We start from the raw sequence: 25,969 nt of genomic DNA on the forward strand, positions 1-25,969 counted from the left end.
TCACTGGCGGCTAACTGGTTTCTATGGGCATCTGAATACGGGGGATATACATCTCTCTTGGGGGCTCTTTAGTAGTTTCGCTAGGCATAATCAGTTATCGTGGGTTGTGGAAGGGAATTTTAATGAGCTTTTCTTGGAATCTAAGAAGGAAGGTGGTGGGCTCGGCCGGTGGGTTAGATACTTAACTTTAGGGAAGCGGTGAATGCTTGTGATCTTAAGGATCTGGGGTTCTGTGGTGAACCTTTTACTCAGTTTACATCGAGAAATGGAGGGGATTAAGAAGCGGCTTGATCAGGTTTTGGCTAATGTGGCATGGTGTAATTTATTTCCTAACCATTATGTTACACATCTTAAGCCCTGCAAGTCTGAGCATGTCATTTAAACCCTTGTTTTCCCCGGTGGTGGGCATTGTAATTCCCACACTCATACCTCCTTCCGTTTTGAGGATATATAGATTGGTCATAATGATTGTGCGGACGTTATAAGGTAGGCTTGGAGCACTGAAGTGGCAGGTTACCCTATGTATCAAGTTATGGAGAAAATTAAATTTACTAGGATGGCTTTGCTAAAATGGCATAAGAATACCTTTGGGTGTAGGCCTCTTACTATTTACCAGATTCGGAGCAAACTTTCATGAAGCAGCTAAATTCGCTCTTGGGCTAAGAAGAGGTGCATTGGATACAATGGTCCAAGGTCATGTGGCTTAAGGCAGGGGATCGAAATACAGGCTTCTTCCATCGTAATGCCAGCAATTGTAAATAAAAAAATAAAAAATAAAAACCAAATTATAGGCCTGCACGATGATGAGGGAACCTAGCAAAAGGGGGATAAAGAGGTGGAGAAGGTGGTGCTCAAGTATTTCAATTCTATATTCTAGACGTAGCATAGTGCGGGTGGCGATGTGGTCCTGGATGCTTTGGATTACAAGCTTTCCCCAGAGATGATGGAGATTTTGAAGGCTGAGTTTTCAAGTGATGAAGTTAGGGCTGCTTTGTTTCAGATGCATTTTTTTAAGTCTCCGGGTCCAAACGTGATGCCACCAGTTTTCTTCCAAAAGTTTTGGGATATTCTCGGCCCCGATGTTGTGAATGTTGTGTTTTCTTTCCTATCTTTAGGCAAAATTTTGAAGAAGATTAACTTCATCTACGTTACTCTGATCCCAAAGGTTAATAAGCTTAAGGAAATAGGACATCTGCGGCCTCTTAACTTGTCTAACGTCTTGTACAAGATCGCTGTAAAGGTGTTTATGAACCAGCTATAGCTCATCATGCCCAACCTGATCTCTCAGTACTAGAGCGCTTTCGTTCCAGGTCGGCTTATCTCTGATAATATTATTATTGCTAATGAGGTGGCGAATTGTGTTAGTCACCGAAGAAGGGGAAAAAAGGGCTTCCTATCGCTCAAGCTTGACATGAGTAAAGTTTACGACCGGATTGAGTGGGGTTATTTGGAGGCCGTGCTGATCAAATTTGGTTTTCGGTTTTCCACGGTAGTGGATCGATCTTATTATGTGTTGTATTAGCTCCGTCACATACTCGATCATTATCAATGGATCACTGTGTGGCTACATTCACCTCACCCGAGGGCTTCGGCAAGGGGACCCACTATCCGTTTATCTCTTTTTATTTTATGTTGAGGGCTTATTAACCCTTATTGCTAAGCGGGAAAGTGAGGGTAGACTTAAGGGAGTATCACTCTGCGGCAGTGCACCCCTTGTTACTCATCTTTTATTTGTTAACGATTGCTTACTCTTTACAAAGGCTACTCCGGAAGATTGTGGTCTGATTTCGTCAATCCTGTGTGAGTATGAAATGGCTTTGGGCCAGGTCGTTAATCTTTGTTGATGGGGGTGACTCGTGTTGATCGACATAAAAAGTGTCTCGGCATGCCCACTCTTGTTGGTAGAAATAGAGGTGAGCGCTTCGCTTATATTAAGAAGCAACTTTGGAAGAGACTTCAAAGTTGGAATGGGAAGCTTCTTAGTGCTGTGGGTCGGGAGCTCCTTGTCAAAGTTGTTGCCCACTCAATCCCGCTATATGTCATGAGCTGTTTCCTCCTACCCAGGTATTTTTGCAATGACCTTAATCGGTTGGTAGCTAGGTTTTGGTAAGGAGGGTCTGATGAAGGAAAAAAGATCCATTGGCTGAGTTAGGATCACATTTGTCTTCCTAAGTGCGATGGCGGGTTGGGCTTTAGGAACATGTATGCTTTCAATTTGGTTCTTTTGGCAAAGCAAGGGTGACGAATTCTGCAGGAGCCTAACTCTTTAGTTGCTATAATCGTAAAAGCTAACGTAAAGGCAGGGGCTTCTTACTGCTGAAGGAGCATTTGTTCAGCCCAGAAAGTCTTGATTAGGGGTTCAAGATGGCAGGTGTGGTCTGGAGAGGTTTTTCACATTTTGGGAGGATCGTTGGATCCCCCAAGCATCCTCATTTCGGATCTTCTCTCCCAAGCCAGTAGATTGTGATTTGTCTTTGGTTAGTAAGCTAATTGAAGATATTGCTCATATGTGGAACATTCCTCTACTCAGATCCCTCTTCTCTATATTGGAAGTTGATCTTATCCATTATCTGCCGCTGAGCCTTCGAAAACCAAGGGATCGCTTGGTTTGGCATTTTGATAGGAATGGCATCTTCTCGGTCAAAGGCGGTTATCATATGGCCCTTGCTTAGGTTAGTGAAAAATGTAAGAGCCTTGTTTTCTGCTCTGGACCCAACCCTTTAAACAAACTTTATACCTGTATTTGGGCTGCTTCTGTCCCACCAAAAGTCAAAGTTTGCACATGGAAGGTCGAAATATTATTCGTACATGGGTTAATTTGATCCAGATGCACTTAAGGGTGGAGGACACTTGTTTGTTGTGCGGTGTTTTAGAGGAATCTACGATTCACCTTATGAGAGATTGTCCGTTTGCTACTTGTGTCTGGATTGCTTCCTTCTTGGGGCCTCATCCTAAAGGTCATAATATTGAGGCCATGGACCACTGGGCCTTTCTATTAGCCTCATAGCTAAAGCAAGCAGACTTTGATTTATGCCTTATGATTTGGTGGGCAATATGGGGGGGGGGGGGGGGGGGCTAGAAATTGCAAACTATGGAAGGGGAACGTCGAGGGCCCTGCCTTAATTATGGTGAAATCCTTATGTTGGCTGTCTAATTTCCTTGGGGCTCAACCTTCTATTTATACTACTGTTGTTTCTTCTCCACATAGGGCTCGATGGATTGCTCCTTTAGTGGGCCATTTTAAAATTATGTTGATGGCTCTTGGATTCAGACTGAGAAGAAGGGCAGGGTTGGTATTATTGTGAAGGATGCTTTGGGCCTCTTTGTGGCTGTTAGAATGGCTCAGTTTGAGAATGTTTTCTCTCCGGCTCATGCGAAGGCTCTAGCAGCTCATGAGGGTTTGGCGATGATAGTTGAAAAGGGTTTTTCTAATTCTATTTTAGAGTGTGATTCGTTCCAGATCACAACTGCTTTGAGGGGGTCATCTTCGAACACGTCTTTTATTGGACCTGTCATTAAGGATGCCAAAGCTTTCATGTCAAGGATCATTGGAGTTACTATTGCCCATGTTCATCGTCAGGCTAATGATTTGGCCATCGCCTCGCAAAATTTGCTCTGCATGATTCGGTTTCTCGGTCTTGGTTCGAGGAACCTCCAGACCTTTTGGCCGACCATTTTGTAGGTCATTGATAGGGTTAGGTTATGAGTTGGGGAGGGGGGTGCTCCTGCCCTTTTGTGCTTGTTATGTAATCTCAAAAACAAAAACAAAAAATAATAATAAAATAAATAAATAAAACTAAGTTTACCAGAGTTTAAATGTGTACTGAACTGTACCTTAGTTAACTAGGATCATGTTAGTAAACCAAATATAATTGTTTATTCTTACTTTTGGTAAATTAACAAAATTTGATCTTAGTTGACTGGTGATACTGACTAATCAATCAAGGCATATATTGAATTTTAAATTACAAGATATTCCGTCGAGTACCAATTACATATAGGCTAAAAATCATGCTAACATCGTAATGGAGGCACTGGCTTGGTAGCTAACAACTTAACATAGTAACGCGATTTCAGTTGGCTAAAAGTTTGTTCTCTAATGTACTGGGCACCAGCCTTAACTATTATTTGATGAAAATGTACGGGTGTAACATGGTAACTTCTCACCCAAGTACATTTAAATCAAGAGTTTAGTTAGAAATGGTGCATTAGTCAATCCTAGATTTGTTGAAAAGTTAATTAATTAGTCTTTGGATTTCTTATCATTTAAAAGTTATTTTTGGTATTTTGTGTCTTGGGGTTTTTTTTAAGGTTAAGATTTTAGGTATCTATGCCTATTAGGATTAGAGTTTTCTTTAGATTTCTCTATTTATAAGAGTGTTCAAGCAAAATGTAGGCTCTTTGGGTTATGAAGCTTTCTAAATGATTTTTTAGTGTTTCTTAAGGAATATTCGTAGTTTCGGAATCCGTTTTTTGTTTGTTCAGCGTACTCTAATTTTCAACTTTGTATCCAAGCATGCTTGATCCTTAAGAATTTAAACACTCGTGTTTAGTATTAGTCTGTCTATTGCTTTATGGTCTCTTCGCTTCTCTGTTGTTTGTTTTCTCTATTAGGGTATAGATTCATCACATTTATTAAAGGAAAGCTTCAAAATCTTATTTATTCTAAAGTTTTATAATATAGTTAGCATTCTCTTCTGTTAAAAAATTTTCCTAATAGAGAAGACTCCTAAATCCTTATTAAAGTGGAACAAAAAGATTTGGTTGATAGAGAATCATCAGCTCAAGTGACCAAATTAGGAGAACGTCACTTGAGAGAAAATATTTCAATAATGATTGATCACAGAAACTTCACCATCGAGTGGACTTTTCATTTCAATTTCCGAAAGATGTTAAAATGAGAAAGCAGAAAGAAAGTGAAAATTCGACTATATTTCATTGTATGACATATAGCAGAGTAACGAAAGCTAAAATGTACTGGAAAAGATTAATTTGTTCATGACAACTCAACAATAAAAAAATTTGGTATATGTTATACAACGGTGTATATTAAAAAATCTCGAAGTAAAGAGATGTATAACGGTTCTCTCTCTTCCACTTTGTGTTTTTTTTTTTTTTCAAGATGTGTGGTCACATCTGCTCCTTTGTATCTGCTTTAATTGTTAAAAGAGTTGAAAAGCTGATGGGGTAACTGGGTGGGTGAAGTGGGATCAGAATATGATTATATTGTGTGTTATTTTAAGCTGGCATAGATTGTGATTCTTTTTCCGATCGCTTTCTAGTATGTTGATAAGAATCCCACCTTTGGAACATGATCAATGCTTGCTTAGGCATAATACTTGATATTTATCAAAATCCAATTAAAAAAATTTGCATCAGCCATCTGAAAATGACAGAATAACAATAATTAAAAAGGTTAGGATAGTTCAGCCGAAAGTTTAAAGTTGAATTCTATTTTTTCATAAAAATTGTATAAAGTACAGATTTATTCTTGGCATTCTTGCAGTTTTTGTTTATTGTGTCACAGTATTTCATTTTCTGCAAGAATAGACAAGTCAGTAGATGTTAGTGTTGGATGCATGGCCCTTCTTCCATAAAAATGGAACTAAAATAAAAGATTTAAAATTGAACGGTTAAATATCCGGAGTATCAAGCTCCCAAAGCATTATAAATTTTTTCTAGAACTAATGATGCAAGAGCAACCTTTAAGTACTGTAGGCAATATTGTGTTATGAAGATTTAAAATTTTATTAGCAATTGAACATGCATACTCATGAAAATAGTTCATGCAGTAACAATCAAGACCCTGCCATCTTCTTTGTAAGTATCAGTTAACCTAAACACCTTCAGCATGGCCTCTGCAAAATGTGAAATTAGTTGGAACAAGGTTTTGTAGGTGAACATGTTGAATAATCATTGTTGAACTTGTCTGGTAGAACGACCCGAGAAACAGTTTAAAGGTTGGGACTTAGGGGGCCTCCACGCTCGTTGTCCTTATATGTGAAGTCAATGAGACTACCCCTAAAGGCAATGGTTTGGGACTGCAATGCCAAAGAATTAGCTGCTACAGGAACATCTAGAGAAAATACACTTCTTTCCAAACTTCGAAATAATTCTTTCCTAGACAAGAATGTAGCTCCCTCCTTGGAATAATCCAAATTTTGTGGGCATTGATGCATGAAATCATACAGAACCTTACCTTTATGGTTGCTTTTTGTTCTCTTGCAGCATCAATTCTGCACATCTTCATCATAAGAATTAAGAATCCCATTTTCGTTTATAAATTATTTAAATTAAGGCAGCAACCGCACTATATGGCTTCTGATGACTTTGCTCCTTTTCCCGAAAATTTTATTCAAAAAAAATATAAGAGACATGATTTTGGTTGCCAAATCTGTCGATAAATGAAGTCGTTTAGTGAAAAATGTTTGTTACAAAGGAAGGTGATTTAGAAAGGGGCTGTTATTGACACTCTAAATTAATCATCTTATACGTCTCCCTAATGAGAAAGAAATAAGAAAGGTAAAGGCATGACGGATACTTTTGAGTGTTAACGATAACTCTCTTTAAAATATGTGTATTAGAACCTAAGACTTAACAGAAAGTCTCTGCTCTAGAGGAAAATTTCTCATATAGTGTGTTCACACAATGTGAAGGCTTGAATGTGAGGAGGTCATATTAGGGGTGGGCATAAAAACCGTGGAATCGAGAAATTAAACCCAATTGGATAAAAAAAAAAAAAAAAACAAAAAGAATCGTGTTGACCAAAAAGTCAACTTTGGTCCAAGAATCAAATTGAACCGGCTTGAACCGGTTTTGATTTCGATTCTTACCTCTAAGAGAATCAACCAGACTGAACTGAACCAGCTAGAATAATTTTCTCTTTTTTTTTTTTATATTAATTATTAGGGAACTTTCATGAAAATGGTTTGGACTAAGTTTATTATAATAAAAAATCATGCTATAACTTTATTTAATGAAAAAGACTTAAATTTTAATAAAAATGACAAAAAGAACTTAAATTTTAATGAAAAATAATTTTAATATTAAAAAAAAATTAAGCAAAAATTGACATATGGACCTGCACATCCTCACACAAACTGTATGAAACTTACTACACTGTTTATGAAACTTAGCGGTACTACACTGTTTATGAAACGTAACGGTACTACATTCTTCTCTCTCCTCTTCTTGAATTTTCTTGGCACATTCTCACATTCAAAACACATTTTCTTCTTCTAATTTTCTTTGATCTCATCAATTATTCTCTGTACCTCTTCAATTTCTTAACTTTCAACACAAATTACTTAATTTTCTTCTATTGTCCGCCTGTCTGCGACTTCCTCATCTCCTCCACTTACAATCTCACATTCTCCCTCTACGAAATAAACGCAAATGAAACCAATAAAATCGAATACACCGACGAATATTAGCCCAGATCGTACCCCATTTCATGTCCTTCAATTTCAGAAGCATCTCAACTCTTCAATCATTTCAACATCCGTGTGGACTTAAAAAACCCTAAATTTTGGTTACCACACAATTTCCGAAACATCTCACCGTGCTAGCGGTTTCGTGGATGGAAATTGCTCAGAACATCGCATTCGTCTTAATGGTGCATCATGTAAATCAAAATTGTAGGTATAAAAGGTAGTGGCTTGGTAAATAAAGTTACACAAGGTACTCTTCAATGCTTCATATGTCAATAATATATAACATGTAGTAGGGTGTGGATGTATATGTATAGTACAAATATATAGATGTGTGTGTTGTAAAATAGATATTGGGGCAGCCATGATTGGAGTTGCTTTGGGCAAGGCAATTTTTGGACCCCAGTTGATAGTACTGGAAAAAGAAGCAGCCAGAAGATGTAGCGGCAAAGGAGATTGCACATTTGATAACTTTTTTTTTTTTCTCTTGTCTTTATCATTAAAAAAGTAATTAGATAGCTTTTTATTAAAATTCAAAGTTTTGAAATCATTTTTAGTAGTTTTCCTTAATTATTAAGCCCAATTTATGTCCATCTCTTTTAGGTCCAATTGTTACTCTCTCTCTCTCTCTCTCTCTCTCTCTCTCTTCCCCCGCGCGGTTCTCTTCTTCTCCCTATTGAATTTTGTTTTCCTCTCCTTCCTTCTCTTTCCTCTTTTCCTGTTCTTTCTTTTTCTTCTTCGTTTTTTAAACCTCTCCTCTTTTGTTTCTTTCTTTTTTCTAGTATCATCATCAGTGACAGAGATTTTGATCCTTGTAGAATGATATCTAGAGGTTGAAGATCTCCAGTAGCGGCTAAATTTTTGTTCAATTTGTGGTTGAAATGTAAGGATTTGATATCGAAGTACAAGGATCTGAAAAAGAAATATTAAATTTTGTGGGAACCGTAAACCGGTGAAACTGAACCAAGTTCGACATGAACCAAACCGGACAGTTTTCATAATAATTTTATGTAAAACCAAACCAAATCAATGATAATTTACGATTCCGGTTCCAGTTTGAGGGTGAACAAGACCGTGTCCTCCCTAGACCATTTTCCTCACCAGGATCTACATTTGATTTCTTGTATAAGCCAAATAAGCATGCAAAAGACGCCGCAAGGCTAATTGGAGAATTATTCTAATTAAATATCTAAACTACATTGTTAAATTACTAATTGATTTTGAAGACTGCCCGAATTGTTTTAATTCGGAAATTCCTTGAAATAAGTTTTATCCTTCCAATACTTATACATACATGGTACCATATGTCAAGAAGAAAGAGTAATAGAGCCTTGTTCCTGCTTTCTAATCCATGTTTTCGACATCACCACCTTCAAAGTTTCTTCACATTGGAGTCCATCGCTTTATCGAATTTCTATCAACATCATGCATCCCCTACCCTCTGTTGAGGCCTCCTTCTAGGTCTCTGAAGTCGATGACGATTACTGAAATATTATCATGACTAGTGTAGAATGCAGCCCTTACTATTTCTTCAGCAACATATTGGACAGGGCTTTGTGAATGTTCTGTTCCCAGCACCAACTTCCTACGTTTGCCCCTAAGTATAGACACCGACACGGATACGGCGACACGTAACACGTCGATATGCCGACACGACAAACCTCAAAAAACAAGAACACAAACACGGCTAGGACATGACGATTAAAATATAATAAATATTACATATATTAAAAACAATACTTTGAATTCATAATATAACAAAGCACTACTCATTTCCCTAAATAAAATTAAGCAACAAATTAAGGTTGAGGTCGGGGACTCTTTTACGTTTAGTTTGAACTAGTCATAGTGCCCGCGCGTTGCTGCGGGTGTTATAAGTGTATAAAACATGTAAAAAGTAGGACATTAAACTATAAAATAAGGAGCAAAATTAGTGTCTTCAATATCTAAGTCTCTGCCAAAATGATCTTGGATCTTCAGCTCATGCTGTAAACCTGGGTACTAAAACAATGTAAATTATTGAAAAAATGACAATAAATAATGTCACCTGAATTTCATCTAGGTTTGATCTAGATTTGAACTACATGTTGATGATCTGAATGAAAGAAGGTAATGGTAACAGTAGAAATTTGTTTGAATTTCTGATGTCATGTGTCAGTGGGTTTTAATTTTTTAGACCACTATGCCTATTATATTTGTAGTAAGGAATGAACATTCACATATAACAAAAGGTTCAGGTTTTATCAAGACATTTCAACACAGTTAACTATCTATGCAGAGCTTTTAAATTAGTTTCCAAAAAGAAAAGTACCGCCTCGTTTCGAATTTTATTATCAAAATCTTACCCTCAAGCAATTTTATAGTGATCCCCTGCAAAAGAAATCGGCAAACAAAGAAAAAGGAACAAACGATGAGCAATAAAACTCACAGACCATAATACACAAAATTCCCTATAACGTAAATTGATAAAGCATTTTACCCAATCCAATTGAATTCCTGATCACAACACATTAGACAAACTAATAAACCATTTTATCAAAATAACCATTTAATTTTAAACACTTAAAACCAAAGAGAACCAAACGCGCATATTTGGAAAAAAATGGAGTGTTTTGAGTATCTAAACCTCACCCTCATCACTTATAAAATGTAGTGGTCCCAAATGGAAAGAGAACTTGCAAAACGGCGTCCCAGCACAAACACAGCATATTAAACAAACATATGAAGACAAAAAAAGTTTTAAAAACCGACAATGAACGATAAAATTCAGAAATCCCAGGACACAAAATCGTAAATGACATAAAAATTAGTAATAAAAGTTATGAAAAAACAGACACCACTTGACATCAAATGGCTTGACGCCAATGACAACCCCAAAGGCAAGCAAAATCCCAAACCAGTCAAGAAAAAATTAAGAGTCCATTCCTCTGTCATATTCTTTTCCCCTGTTTTGCTACCCCTAATCCCAAATGTGTCTTCAATGCTCTTTGTCCCGTTTTTCTCTCACCCTAATATCTCACCTGCAAAATCTTAACGCTACTACTTTCCCCCACCAGCAAACCCTCAACACCCTGTAATGCTATGTTCTTCCAAATCTATAACAAAAAAATGCACACATAAACACGATAGAAATTTGCGAAAACCCACAACACAACCTAACTAAAAATCTCACGGACCAAAAGTTTCACCCAAAAGAACCCCCCCTCCCCATCTCTCTTATCAAATGAATACTCCAAAAGCAATTCAATGCTTGATAACAACCCATTTAAAATTGAACCCAAAAAAAAAAATTAAAACCTTCTGAGATTTAAAATTGAACAAAACACAATCCATACATTATAACAAAAACTGCACGCTTAAACATGCTAGAAATTCACCAATACCCACAGCACTGACCAAGATCCACAAAATCAGCCAAAAGATACAAAATAGGGGAAAAAAGCTAAATCTGGAAAAGGAATAAAAAGAAGGGGGCTGCAAATCGAAGAAGCGGAAAAGAAGAGGAAAAAGGGCGTTAAGGGAGTAGCCAAACAACTTCGAAAGCAATTCAAGAGTTGATAACAACACATTTAAATTGAACCCAAGAAGCTTCTACCATTTAAAATTCAACAAAACACAATCTATACAGTCGGAAAAAAAAATACAGTACCAGATGCGAGATTAGAAGAACTCACCAAAAACAAAAAACGATTCCATCCAACAAAAGATTCAGGAAAAAGAATAAAAATGATATACCTTGTTGATAAAGAGCTTGCAAAGCCGCAGATAAAAACTGGAAAATTCGAGCAACAACTTTTGCTGCTACTAAAAATCAAAGCAGATCAGAAAAGTATACCCAAAGCTTGAAAAAAATTAAATCACACACAATCAGAAAAATAGAAAATTCACCAGTAAACGTTTGATCGTATCCTTAACTTTTTCTGAAATTAAAAATAAAAACACATCAGAAAACCACACACAAACCACGAAAAAAAAAGTATTAAAATCCCATGTGGCAAGAAAACCAAATAACTCACCAAAGAACTTTAGATCGCATATCACACAATGTTATTGTTAACATCCTCTTCGGTTCTATAAAATCAGAAAGAAAATTTGCACAGAAAACCCATTTTGATATTCATATTTAATTATAAACTCACATCATGTGGCATTTTTCAGATGCAGGAAAAAAGAAGACCAAATGAATTCCCACGAATGTAACTCTTAAAAAAAAAAAAAAATTAAAAAAAAATAATTCTACAACAAAACCCAAAAGCAAGCAACCAAAGTTTCTCACCTTAAGCACAAATGTCTTCCAAAGCTGCAGACAAAAGTTCCAGAAAAATAAAAACCTGAATCCCCTGAAATTCAAAAGAAAACATGATTATACACCCACATGCAAAACCCGATGGCACAAAAAAAAAAAAAAAAAAAAAAAAAAACCAAAAATGAGAAGAGAAACAATTTCAACAGAAAATCCATTTACAAATCGAAAATCCATTTGTCAAGACCCACAACACAACCTAACTAAAAAGCTCACGGATTAAAAGTTTCTCCCCAAAAACCCCATCTCTGTCATCAAACGAAAACTCCGAAAGCAACAACCCATTTAAAATTGAACCCAAAAAAAATTAAAAGCTTCTAACATCTAAAATTGAACAGAACACAATCCATACAGTTGCATAAAAAAGTTGCAGATGCAAGATTAGACGAACTCACCACAAAACTATCCACTTTGAGACCAACAGAGGCGAAGAGAGGAGAGAGCAGACGGCTACGAAAGAAGAGAAGCAAAAGAAATGGGAAAAAAAATGGACCAAAAGCAGTGAAAAGGAATCACTGTACAAAACAGGAAAGAAAAGGAACCGGACAAAAATGTTTTAGTATATATGATTTCTGCAAAAGAAAGCACGGTTATCACAGGAAACAGAGGATTGGAAGAAAGAACAGCCAAAACGAAAAGAGCAAAAGCCGAAATCAAGAAAAGCAACGAAGGAACAAAACCCTAACTCAAGATGACTCTCGAAGTCGAGAGAATAAGTTGAGCGCCTCATGGAAAATAGGGACACAAACGGCAAGAAAATAGAGAAGCGAGGGCAGTTCCGTCCGGACACTGGTCATCCACAGTACCCAACCCCTACGGGTTTTAGTATATATGATATTTCCAAAACTGCCTGAAAATGTTTTTTAAATTTACAAAAAGGCCCATGCTATGTCTTGACTGTGTCCAAACTGTGTCTTGACCGTGCCCAAAATATGTCTTGATCGTGCGTGTCATGACCGTGTCCAAGTCATTGACCATGTCCAAGTTGTGTGCGTGTCCGAGGTGTGTCGGCGTGTCAAAATGTCCGACACTCAAACACTTCGGAGTTTTGGAGTGTCTGTGCAACCTAGTCCTTAAGCATCACGCGGGTGAACCTCATCACCTCCTCATTAGACTTCACATCCCACATGCCATCGCTCGCCAGTATCAAACATTCATCTTCCTTACTCCAGGTTGTAAAAGTAACTTCTGGGTCTAAAATAACACATTTCTTCAGCTCATGGTCATCTGAATCAAAGACATATCTAAGTATGCATGCATATTATTTAGGCTAAAAGAAAGTTGCTTATTTGAATCACATACCCAGTAAATATTTGTTTGAGTTAGCGTAGTCTCCATGATGAAACTTGTATGGTTCCAAACCCAATAAACACATATTTAGAAAATGTAACAGCTTGTCTATAAGGGTTCCCCAACCGACAGAAAAAGTTCACAGAACATGTTTGATTTAAACAAGAGAGATTAAGGTTTGCAAAGTCAAATTTTGGTACAGGCTCTGCCACACAAAACTAAATGAATTTAAGGTTTTAAGAAGTTAGTGGTTCTCGACAGGGGTAGAAGAAAACCTATGGCTCAAGTCATATTGAGAATTCCCTCAATCCTAGGGCATCCAAGGTACACGATTTTCGCTATCGCTGCAGTGATTCTATCTACTTCATCGTTCTGTCGAGCTGTAAGAATATACAGTGGCAAAGTTTCTTCATAAAGTGATCAAATAAGTTGAAATTGCACAAGCAATATATAAATCATAGGCTACTTCATCGTTCTGTCGAGCTGTAAGAATATACAGTGGCAAAGTTTCTTCATAAAGTGATCAAATAAGTTGAAATTGCACAAGCAATATATAAACCATAGGTTTTGACAGCACGTTTACAAAAGTTTTGGAAGGCTCAGGTCAGCCTTCGCCAACAATACCTTACAATTGACCTATGGGGTTCCTCGTCTTAAAAATTTGTAAAACTATACATTAGTGGGAAAGATAGCAAGATTACAGCAGGATATTTACCTACAAAGTCCTATGATACGAAACTCCAAACAATATATATAACTAAACTAGAAAAAGATGAAAACTAATGAAAATTTGAAACAATGAAGGACTCGTCGAAATATCTAATGAAAATTTGAATAAAAAACTAAACTAGAAAAAGAAGAAAAATGGAACCACCAGAACCTATAACGTGAGTCTGGTGGCTCTGATACCATGATGAAAGTTAAGATTCCACCATAAAACCAACTGGTTATATGAGGAGTAACCCAACTTCTTATAAGCCCTTGCAAGGTTTATCCTTTCACCAATGTGAGACTCTTTTTACCTCACATTCTCACACGCCCCCTCACGTGTGGTGAAGCTTAACATGTGAACAATACGAACGGGGTGATGTGGCCCAACCTGGCTTTGATACCATGACACTGAAATATTTGAGAATTGAAGAGAAAATGAATAAAGAGTAACAAAGAGAAAGATGAGCTAGAGAGAGTTTAGAGAGATAATTATGAGACTTGTATTCAACACAGAATGATTACACAACTATATTTTTATAACAGAAATCCTAACAACTCTAACCAAATACTAATAGGCTTACTAATTGTATTGCTGACTTGTACAATCATTTAACTAATCATCTAACAATGGTGGGGATCCTTAATAAGCCATGCACCCACATCGAGCATGGTGACAGTCCCTTAATTAAGAACGCAAGAGTGTAGCATCTAGGAGGTTCCTTAAGTTTTGCAAGCAGAACTAGAGAACAAGGCACGAGAGAAAAATAATAATAATAATAAAAATTTGTTTTAGAAAAATCAAAATAAAAACTAAAAACCAAACGGTTATCAAATGAAAGCTTTCTCTAATTTCGTTGCCATATCAGCTTGTATGCTAAGAGTACAAGAAATTCAGATTTCATAAACAAAAGGCATCACTAAGTTACCAAATTCATTAAATTTGAAATTTCTAGCTGTTTACAATTAGAAAGAATAGCTATCTAGCCTATGTTATTTATAAGACTTCAGATCATTGCAAAAAATAAAATAAAAGAGAACGTCTAAGATAACATTATAATTGTACAAAACAGCCGAAAAAGAAGACCGAGACGCTGCTCCATTTCGCCAATTCAGACTGCTTGGATCGCACTGCTCTTGCCTTTGCTCAAGTCCGGCTCACTAGCTGGAGCATTCGGGTGGAATGCCGACTGCCTTGACGGCTCCCCAAGTAGTTTTAAGGAGAGAGGCGAAGGCTCCTTCACTCCTCTTTCCGTCTCTCCTAGACTGAGCTGAGACATGCCCAGCGCATCCACATTGACAGGCTCCTTAGGAACGATAGGAATTGGCCTTAAGACCGGTTGGCGAGAGGGCTCACCAACCATTTCTCTAAAGGGCCCTGCACTTGGTGCCCAATATGGCCAAGGGTAGGACATATAAGCTGGGACGTAAGGTGGAGGCATTGGCGGGAAACCATTTGATCCCATTGCAGGTTCGTGATCGTGTTCTATTACTGTTTCTTCATGTGTGGTTTCCATGGGTTTGCTTTCTGAGCTGAGGGAAAGATTTAATGAAGGTAGTGAGTTTGCATCTTCAGAATCTCCTTCCCAAGAAGAAGGCAGAAAAATTTGTTCTTCTGGCAAGGGAGGTGCCTGGAAAACAGATAACATACAATGCAAACGAAAGTTTTAGTATAATTATCTTAACCTTATGGCAGAATCTAACACCAATTTATTTGACAAAATTACATAGTGATAGGACGAATAGCTCTAAACTTATACAATAGCTAAATCCCATGCCATCGATCATCTTTACGCAATACATTCATCTTTTTAATGAAAGAAAGGGCATTTTTACCACTTACCATACGATGCCTAATATAGAAAACCAGATTCTGTGTCTGATAGCATGATCACATTCGTGAGTATAACATTTAAAAAAAGAAATAAATTATGGAGTAAGACAAACCATATCGGGAACCATGTCGAATAGGCTGGACCGCCTCTTTCTTCGTGTAGCATTACTCTGTCGGATAAAATACTTCTGGGCATGGCTTGCCACCTGGGTGGGAGTCCTAGTAGTCACATAACTCCGTGCTATCCCACGCCAGTCTCCCTTCCCCAATTTCTGGAGACCAATCAAGAACATTCGATGCTCCTCTTCTGTCCATGGCGTTCCTGAGAACCAAAGCCAATAAAGATTGATTATAAACCCTAAGAATTGATCAATAAGTAAGATTGGGTTGCAAAACATGGTGGACATGAAGACAATTATAATACATTTTACAATGATTTTATGCAAGCAACAATTCAAGTTCTGATATGATAACAGAAATAGTTCATTGAAGAGAGGATGACCAACTAAATGAATTGGGCACACCTCTGTACCACAGGAAGAACAATCCTTATTTGGATTGCATAAATAGGGTAAAAACAAATTTAGTACTAAAAAGGACTGGCCCATCTGATCTGACCCATTCACTTGCCTATGTGCAATTATCAAATGCATGACAATCAAAGAAATTTTCAACAGAAATCACATCAAATTGCAGAGCGTAGGCAAAAAGTTGCCCCCATTTTGGCTGAGTAATCATGGAGAGCATTTGCCAATAGATTCAGTGCGATACATACATTTCATGAAAATTTGGAATAAGAGAATTCTAAGCATAAAGCAATTTCATTTCCAAGCAACATGCAGAATATGATCAGAATGACACCCTATACTTGGATAAATCACAAAAGAGGTACAATGCTTACTGGATAAGCTTGAGCCCCTAGAAAATGCTACCCTTAAAGAGTTTTAGCATACTCTCCGCTGCCTAAGTTAGCTTCAAACAAGGCAGCTCCGAGAGCAACACATAGAGCTTATACCAATCATCTGTATCAGGAAAGTGGCCTACTTATTCAGATTTCACTCAAAAATCAAAAACAATTTTATGTTCTTGTTTTTTTATGAGACATGGCTCTTGAGTCCTAAGAGTAACCTTTTCTGGAAGATAACATATTTAGTTTCATAAATGTTTGGAAGTTCTTGGTTATCAGGATTAAGATTCTTTCCAGTTTGATTAAGATTAGATTTAGTTTCCTATTCTATTTTGGATTAGGATTTACGACTAGTTTCAGAACATTATTCGAGGCACTATAATACAGCCTTTGGCCGATTTTATGAATCGTCTAAAACCCCAAAATCAAATGCATCTATTAGCTTGTCGGGGCATGTTAAAAGTGCAAGCATGTGCTCCTGTTGAAAAACCACTAAACTCCACGCTTGAAAGCAATACAAACACAAACTCCAAGCAATACATGCACACAAACATAGCGCACAAACAATGTCAATGACTTCAAATGAAACCGCGAAACCGATGAGTTCTTGAATTAACCCCATTATTTGAAAAGAATCCAGACCAATGAAAAGCAAAAAGATAAGGAAAAAAAACCCAGAACAACAAAGACCAAGTCAACATGAAAGACGAAACCATGGAAACGAACAGCTCATCTTCCTCGAGAAAAGCACATATACTTGTGCATTCAATTTAAAGTAAATCTATACATAATAAACACAAAACCAATACGTATACAATAATGTAATTCTGTCAGATTATTTCAAATTTTCAATCAATATTTCATATTTTCAATCAAAATTTTGACTCAATTCCCAAACAAAAAAAAAACAATAGAATCAACTTCATGCATGTGAAAGTAACAATTAAATTCAACAAAATCAATAGAAGATAACGACTTTTGCTTCGAAAAATTGAAATGAGTTCGGAAAACGGAAAAATACCCTTTTTACGATCGCCGCGGCGATTGACGGAGGAGGAAGCGTGGGCAGGGTCGTCGGATAAGTAACCGTCGGGAACGTGAACCGGGTCATGGAGCGGGTCGGAGCTCGGGGAGTCCGGGTTCGAGGAATGGTAGTGCGCCGCCGCACTGGATAAATTTCCCATGCTGGCGCTCTTCTTAATGATCGAGCCATCGGTGAGCCTCACGCCGAACAGCTTCACGCCGCCTCCTAAGGAGGGGGAGGAGGAGGAGGACCCGACACGCGTCGGGCACGTGCGCGAGTTGTGCCCGTTGTTGCTGCAGTGCGAGCAACGCCGAGTCATTTTTCCTGACTCGGCCGGTTCGGCGATCGCGACTCGGGCCGGGTCAAAGATCAGCGGGCGAGGGAGAGAGACGGAGAGGAAGAAGAGATTGGGTTTAAGTGTGTGTTACAAAGAGAGACCACGAGAGAGGGATTTTATATGGGAAAACCGTAGGGGTAATTTGGGGATTTTGAGAAAAACGGGCTGATTAGAAGGAAGCGGTGGTTATAATTGGCGGGATATTTGAGAGTGAATTACGGTTTTGTCCCTGTGTAGGATAATGTTCTACTTTTTTGGGTGTCTTTCCTGGATCTTGGTTGGTGATGGGTTTTACATTTCTTTTATATTTACATGTTGTTGGTGAGAAAAATGAGGATTGGATTTTGATATGTTGTTAGAATATCCTTGAATAGATAAGGGTTCACGTATCATTTTGGATACTAAATTACTCAATTAAATATGATTTCATAGCTTGCCACTTAATATTATGGTCTCAAGTTATTCTTCTCTATTTGTAAGTGAAAGATTTAAATTTGATTATGATTAAAAGCGAAATTGAACTATATTATTATGGCAAACTCATTGTAAAGTTTAACTCACTCTCTCACCTCCTAATGTAGATACTATCGTTCGTTAAAAAAAAAAAATTCCTATATCACTAAATTATTATTATTATCATTATTATATATATATTATAGAATATGTTCCTGAATTTTTATCTGTGATGCCCTCTTAGATGATTGTAGGACTATTTGAGTTGGAATAAAACTACTGTCGTTTCTTTTTAAAATACAAAAAAATTCTTGTTATTTTCGTTTGATTTGTTAAATTTGATGACTAAAATCAGAGAACGGTGGATAGGAAAAAAAAAAATATATGTAGGTATCATTTTGCTAAAATGAAAATGAAAACCAAATAGAATGCAAAGTTTGCTTTGTAGTTACTAAATATGTAGGGAGTATGGACAAGAAAGTCATCTTTGGAATTTTATGACTTGGATAACAACATCTTTCATGTTGTATGAAGCTACGGAAACGTGTGGTTGGTATGGATATAAATCACAACAAACATAGGTTTATCTTAATCCTAAATTAATTAAACATTTTGGTGCTACTTAAATTAAGGTAAAACACGTTTTCCATCTGACCAAATTGCCAAAACGATGGAACTATGGAATTGAAAAAAAGAAAAAATTAGGATCCAGTCCCTAGTCGCTCATATTCATAGACTGAAACTTTATTGGTTTTCAGTTTTTTATGAAAATCTCTTGGCTTTGTACACCTCAACATTTTACTATTACATACTTCCAAGTCATCTTTTTATTTTTTTTCAACAAATTTTAATTTATAATTTCTCTCACATTATCAAGTTTGTAACTGAAAATCCCAAAATTTTGTCACTCAGATTTATGTTCATATTCAAATTCAACATTATTATATTGAATATGTATCTTCAAATTTAAATTTCACCAAAAAATTTTCAAACTTATTTTTTCTCCATGACCATCATATTGCAAAATCATAACAAATGACCATTATATTGCTATGAACGCAATTTTAGTTTCATTGGGTACGTTCTCTTCTCTTGTTCCTTAATCCATGTACCCAAATTTTATCCTACACTACCATTGTAACTTTTTATTCTAAATTTTTTTTGTACCCATATATGTATAACTTTTTCTTATAAGATTTATATAGTATAAACGTTAAATTTCAAATCTTATAGGATTTTATATCCCATAAATGTGCTAACTTATTTCATTTAATTGCTTTAAATGTTTGGACAAAAAAATTGCTTTATAGGATGTCTATATTACAATAGTCAACATAATGTTTAATTTAAAATGAGAATTGTTATTAGCACTCCAAAAATCTTATTCTACACTCTTCACAAGTGTATTTTTCTTTCTAATTATAGAAAGTTTGGAATACTGGTTGAGATTTTTGGAGTGCCAATAGTAATTCCCTTTAAAATATAAAATAGTTGATATGGAAATTAGAGTGTTATGATTAAATTATGTAATAATAACCTTATGTAGTATTGCTTAGGAATAATAATATCTTGTTTAGTCAATTGCTTAGGAATTTAGTGTTATGATCAAATTATATGTGGTATTGCTTTCAAGGTTATAGAAAGCAATTTGGATGTGAAATGGCCACGTTAATATTCTTTGGCCATGCAAAATATGCTACGTGGAATTGGTGGTACCCACATTGCATTAGGACATTGGGGATTTTTAGTCTGCGTAGGACATAGAGTGATACTCTAAAAATGCTAAGTGCTAGTCGGGCAGCAGAGATAGAGGCCTAGCGCTTAGACGGCTAGACGAATTTATATGAATTTATTATATATCTTGTAAATAAGTGTCTATTTACACTTAAAAAAAAAAAAAAAAAACTATACTTGTTTGAATAATAAAAGAATGATAAAATACAAAAATAGAAGTAGAAGAATACACAAAGTATATACATCCAAAAAGTTCAATATCTAAAAAACAGTAAGCATATAATCATTATGAGGAGGATTATTGGATAATATACTAAATTCTTCTTATTTATGATCCTTGCATTGGATTGAACATAGACTAAATTATTTAACCTTATTGCAACTAGTTTATTTCTTTTCTTTGTATATATCCCCTCAAAAGTGCTTCAATTCGTTTCACTATTGGATGAACTTGTAGTAAATCAATTATTTGCAAATTAAGTACATCATTTTCATAAGTATACCACCATGAAACCAAAAAAAGAAAAAAGCACACAATTAATAAAATAATTAAAAAACGCCTAGGCAGCCGTCTAGCTCTAGACTGATATTTTGAAACGATTTGCCCTATATCACGGCGGGCCTTCACCGCCTAAGCCAATTTTTAAAACACTGATAAATAGTGAACTTGTGTTAAAAATTTGACAACTTAAAACATAAAAACTTCCCCCGCCTATAGAGTAACGCTTGGTCAATACTTGTGTTGCGGACACAATAAAAAAATTCTCTAGATAAATGGGTCAAAGTTTAATGGTTGAATCATTGTCGTAACGTGTAGGCTATGTAAATGTGTCTGTTCCAGTTCCAAATTTATGTAATCCACAACGTGAATATATGCTAATTATGGTTTGTAAGTCTACAAATATTTGTGGATACACCTAGAATTCATGGTAGCCTTTTTCTTTTGATCGAGTTGGAGCTCCAACAAGGTTTTAATGAGGTCACGTTTACAATACATCATTGACGATAGGGTGAAATTCATGTAACCAACACACTGCCTTGCACTGCAGATACTGAAGGTTTAAAGCCGATCCTCTCCATAATACTGAGTTGCGTTCCTTCCAAATGCTCCAAATAGGAACAAGTAATATATCAAAACTCTCTCTTGATAAAGCACCTCTGCAAGTTCTGCCATTCAATCCAATACGTCCCCAGTATGTCGCCCTTGCTCCTTATACCCAACGGACTTGACAACCAACTTGAAGATGTTCGAGGACAATTTCTCATCAAGTGCACCATTGTTTCCTCCTCCCTATCAGAGAACATACGCGTCGACTCCATAGAGACCTTCTTCCTCAAATTGTTACTTGTTGGTAAAGCAGCATCTCCAAACATGTACCTTCACTTTCTCAGGAACTCAGGCTCTCCACAAGTCTTTCCACAAAAATTCACCTGTTTTGTCATCGACGAACCACTAGTTTCATTCCCATTTATATCTCCAGAAGGCCTCGTCAAATGATAGGCACTTTTCATTGTAAACGTCCCGTTAGGCTCCACATTCTAAATTAAGGTATCAGGCGTTTTAAAAATGCTTAATGGTATGCTTCTTATCAATAAGTTAAATCTATAAATAGGTTACATAGGTTTAAATAAAATTTCCCTTTTTAAAATTATGAAAAAGGAAGAAAACATAACAGCGATAAACACACACATACACCTCGTCGTTATCAGTCTCTTTGCCGACCAATAGCAACGGCATCTGCAATCAGCCATGGGTAAGGTTCACGGCTGATCGCTCGCACGTGTTGGGAAGGTTAGGGGTCAGGCCCCAAAGGTCGCCAAGCAAGACAAGAGACGTCCAGGGGCTGCGCCTACAAGTGCTTGCAGCACAACCCGGAATTCGTCACCGCCATTGTTGGATTCGGGAAGAATAGGGGGCCTAATTGCTGATTACAGATGATGTTGCACTCAAGGTTCTAAAAGACACTAGGCGCTAGTCGAGCGGTAGAGTGAAGCCTAGCGATTAGGCAACTGAGCGGCTAAACAGGGCCTAGACGGACTAGGCGGATTTAAGTAAATGTATTAGATATCATGTAAATAAGTACATATTTATACTTACAAAAATACATAATTGTATAACATAGATTGTAAATTAAAATGACATATAGATTACATATTGAAAATATGAGAAACAAACATATAATGAATGTTCATCCAAGTATTCAACAAGTTGTTTACAGTTTATTGAACAAAAATAAAATCTAAAATGAAAGTTATCGATTTTTTGTTCCTGACCTAAGCTGGTTTAGACGGACTAGGTTGACGTTTAAGGAGGTCTAGGCATATTTTTTAAATTTTTAAACACTTAAAAATTAATCAGAACGATGATCAATAATCTAACGTTTAAACGGAGATTCTCAGAACAGTGGATCTACTGCAAGCGACTGCAGATGTTGCACTCAAATATAATTGAAGATTGCAGATGCAAGCGATTTATTTTTTATTTTTTATTTTATATTCTAAAAGAGAGAAACTAAAATTCAAATCTAATATAAAAATAGAGAACACGTGTCATTGAAAGTACCATCATCCACATGGTGAATTATCGAATAATTTCACAACTAACCCACCCGACAGTATGTTTTCTATACCTCCAATTAAGGAAGTTATCCAATTAAAATTTTGTTTACTTTCAGATTATCCAATCATGCCGACAATTACAATTCTCAAGGTTTCGTAATGTGAAAGATAAAACTATGATTTATGCAGGGCGACCGTTTGTTTGAGGTCAACATGATTGCAACTTGCAAGATGGATGGATGAAATACAATATGGACGATATAATTCTTGTTCCATTTTTGGATGGTGGATGACTAGGATTAATTGGCCAACTCCTATTCTAAGACATAGTAAAAATCATATTAACCTCTCATTTTTATGTTTTTGAAAAATGTAAATATGAGTTCTGGAAATATCAATTTGGTATTCTAACTAACAAGATTCATTCACTTAAGATGTAAATTTACATTTTTCGGACAACATGAGTATTTTGCATCTTGCGCATTAGAGACCTTTCTAGCCTACAAAAAAAATTGTACGATACATATTCTAAAACATTTTGCATCTCTTGTTAGAGATGCTTTAAGTGATGATGTTTTGTAACTATAACCGACCGAACCACATCCTATATTTCTCACAATCTTAACCATCTAGTATCTTATTTTGCTTTAAGTCGAGTGACACGTTTCTCTACTTGTACGTGTAAGTGAGATTTCTCAAATTTGATTTTCATAAATAATGACTTTTATATAAAATAATTGCTAATGCATTGCATGACTTCGTTTAATCCGTATTAAGAAAAACAAACTTTAAGGGGTTTTAATATTAGGAAAACTAATAAAAATGACTTGAAAACTTTAAGTTTTAACGATAACAACAAAATAAAGAATAAAGTAAATAGTACAATGATTGATTTTTTTAGTATAAAAATATGATTTTTCGTTAAAGTAAACAATGCCGAAATTTTTTTATTAAAGTTCACTTTAATATTTCGGTTCTACATCAAGATATATGAACGAAATGAAATGATAATAATAATTTATAAAATCAAAGGATCACACATAAATTTTAGAGGACCACGTTCATGGATAGGTTTCCAATCATAAATTAAGAACACTACCATACGAGGACAAAGAAGTTAAAGTTGATTCGTACGGACAGGTGAGATGAGAGGTGAGAGGAAATGAACGAAAGAAAGCAAAGTCAAGGTTTGCAGACTAATTTTGTTTTCACATTTAGTACGCTTTGAAGAGAGACAAGAAATAAAGTAGGTTATCTTGGTGTTTATTGGAGAGATGAACTTCCAGGAATCCCTCAGTTTTTTACTTTATTATCTTATCTTATCTTTAGTAGTTACTAAATGTTTTTGGGGGTGTGAACGTGAATTTGGATAAGCTACTTTCTTCGCTTCTTATGAATTATGTGCATGTGCTGTTTCTAGAGGTTCTTGGGGGTACCCAAGCCGGATTAGGGGTGGTGTGAGAGAGAATTAGCGGTAATGTTAAAAGAGATTAAATTTTATAACCTAAATAACATGAAAATTGATAATTGTATTATTACGTAAGCGAAACGTTTAATAAACGTGTTCAGTTCTATTGATGATATATCATTTAATTTATAATTTTTTTCTACAAATTTAATAGCATAACATATTAGCAATGTCGGGTAGGGGAAGGTTTTCGGTATTTGTGCCTGCAAGGATGAGCTGGTTATCGAGAAGATTTGAGATTTTGATGTGATTGAATGTATTGATACATACTCACTTTTGATTGGGTGATTGAGAAGATTTCATATTCAACTCACACAAATGTAAAGACAATATCGATTTGTGAGTAAATATATCGACCATGATGTAAGTATGTTGTTTATCTATTTATTTTTGAACAAACAAGATTATTTACTCTAAGGAGGTGAGAAAGTGGGTTAAATCTCATAATGGATTAGTTATAATAATATGATTAAATTCACCATTTACGAGAATCAAATCTAAGATGACATACCCCGACTCGGAATGTCCGCTAGGATCCCGAATCGAACCGTGCTGGCCGACACCTGGAAAGTGACGAAGCCATGAGTGTGATAATGTAATAAATGTGAATAAATTAAAATCTAAAAGTGGTTAACTACATGAGTGCGCGGTGAGCGGGTTTGGACTCATTTCACGCGTGATACAGAGCATAAGTATAGTACAGTAAGATAAGATAATTATTATACCATCATAATAAGACATTTGTACTGAAAAGTGCCACGAATCCTCGTCGATACGGAACTCTGTTGTTAGAACCTGGAGGGGTACAAAAATAGAAAATGTGAGTAAGTGAAAACAAATATAAAGTTGTACTGCGAACTTGACTTTTGAAAGGATCACCACCAAGCTCTGTTTGATATTATGCGCATATCTCATCTTTATTTGTGTGTCTGTGTTGGTTATAAATCAATGTTTGAAGAATCAAGAAATTGAAGTAAGGAAACGTAAGTAATGATAGTTAATTAAACTAGTGTCTAGTTGAACTTATCACCGATAATTATTCCCAAAACTAAGTAGTTTAGAAGTGGGGCGTTACAAATTAAGCATTTCACGCTATGTTATATTATATATATTTGGAAGCACTATGAAATATTTGGGATTAGGTTGTATCATGGCATATTCATACGTATATTACCTGAATCTAATTATTGTGAATGCTTTGAAGTGCCAAATGACGTTGCGGACACTCAGGTAAGATATAGGTAAGTACACTTTGATGATAATGATGGTAGTGAGTACGATTGTGTTGAGATATGTTAGAGCTCATAAACCTGCACCTCGATGTTAATGCTCCCGCCCGTGGCCAGGGCTTAGCCTTCACGTGATCGTTCACCTCCCGCACCACACGCTCACCTTGGATCTAATGTAGGTGTCAGCCTGTCATACAGACCACATTAGATGGTTCCGACTCGTAGGTGACTTGTGATACTTCGCACAGCCTTCATGTGATCGTGGCACTTGAGCATATTTATTTACACCCAGCCTGTCGTACAAACCACTTTAGGTGGTTCCGACTCATGTGCAAGAATTGATTGATGAGCTATATGTGCTAGCAATGGTTGATGAGATATGTGATGAGATATGGATAAGTCGTACGGGTCACTATAGGTGACTCCGACTTACATGCTAGCAATGATTGATGAGATATGTGATAAGATAAGAATAAGTCGTACAGGTCACTATAGGTGATTCCGACTTATATGCTAGCATTGATTAATGAGATATTGATTTAGCCGTACAGGTCACGTGAGGTGACTTCGACTAACATGTCAATGAGATATAATGTTTATTGAGATCTATGGCATATATTCATGTGGACTTTGTTATGCCATGTATGGGATTGAGATAGATACGTATTCTATTTTCTAGGAAATTATACAGGT

General features: G+C 36.2%; 1 protein-coding gene, 1 long non-coding RNA gene and 1 pseudogene across 5 annotated transcripts; 1 reads left to right on the forward strand and 2 right to left on the reverse strand.

Moving 5' to 3' along the window:
• Positions 1–8,594: 8,594 nt before the first annotated feature.
• Positions 8,595–12,455, reverse strand: LOC137713640 (uncharacterized). 4 transcript variants are annotated; one of them, XR_015966147.1, is made up of 5 exons: positions 12,129–12,455; positions 11,707–11,770; positions 11,319–11,350; positions 11,166–11,228; positions 8,595–9,800 (listed from the first exon to the last, which is right to left on the reverse strand). It is a non-coding gene; the product is annotated as an uncharacterized LOC137713640 (long non-coding RNA). The 4 variants fall into 4 exon arrangements; XR_015966146.1 differs by having other exon boundaries at positions 10,062–11,228; XR_011065322.2 differs by having other exon boundaries at positions 11,166–11,234.
• Positions 12,456–14,648: 2,193 nt separating this feature from the next.
• Positions 14,649–17,932, reverse strand: LOC137739647 (transcription factor MYBS3). Its single transcript, XM_068479292.2, has 3 exons — positions 17,494–17,932; positions 15,679–15,887; positions 14,649–15,362 (listed from the first exon to the last, which is right to left on the reverse strand). The coding sequence occupies exons 1-3, from the start codon at positions 17,813–17,815 to the stop codon at positions 14,844–14,846; spliced, it is 1,050 nt and encodes a 349-aa protein (XP_068335393.2). The 5' UTR covers positions 17,816–17,932; the 3' UTR covers positions 14,649–14,843.
• A 3,826-nt stretch (positions 17,933–21,758) lies between these two features.
• On the forward strand, positions 21,759–22,127 carry LOC137740606 (small ribosomal subunit protein eS30z/eS30y/eS30x pseudogene; annotated as a pseudogene).
• The last annotated feature ends 3,842 nt before the right edge of the window (positions 22,128–25,969 follow it).

The sequence above is a fragment of the Pyrus communis genome, chromosome 9, assembly GCF_041283825.1.
Source record: "Pyrus communis isolate YQ-2024b chromosome 9, ASM4128382v1, whole genome shotgun sequence".
NCBI lineage: Eukaryota > Viridiplantae > Streptophyta > Magnoliopsida > Rosales > Rosaceae > Pyrus > Pyrus communis.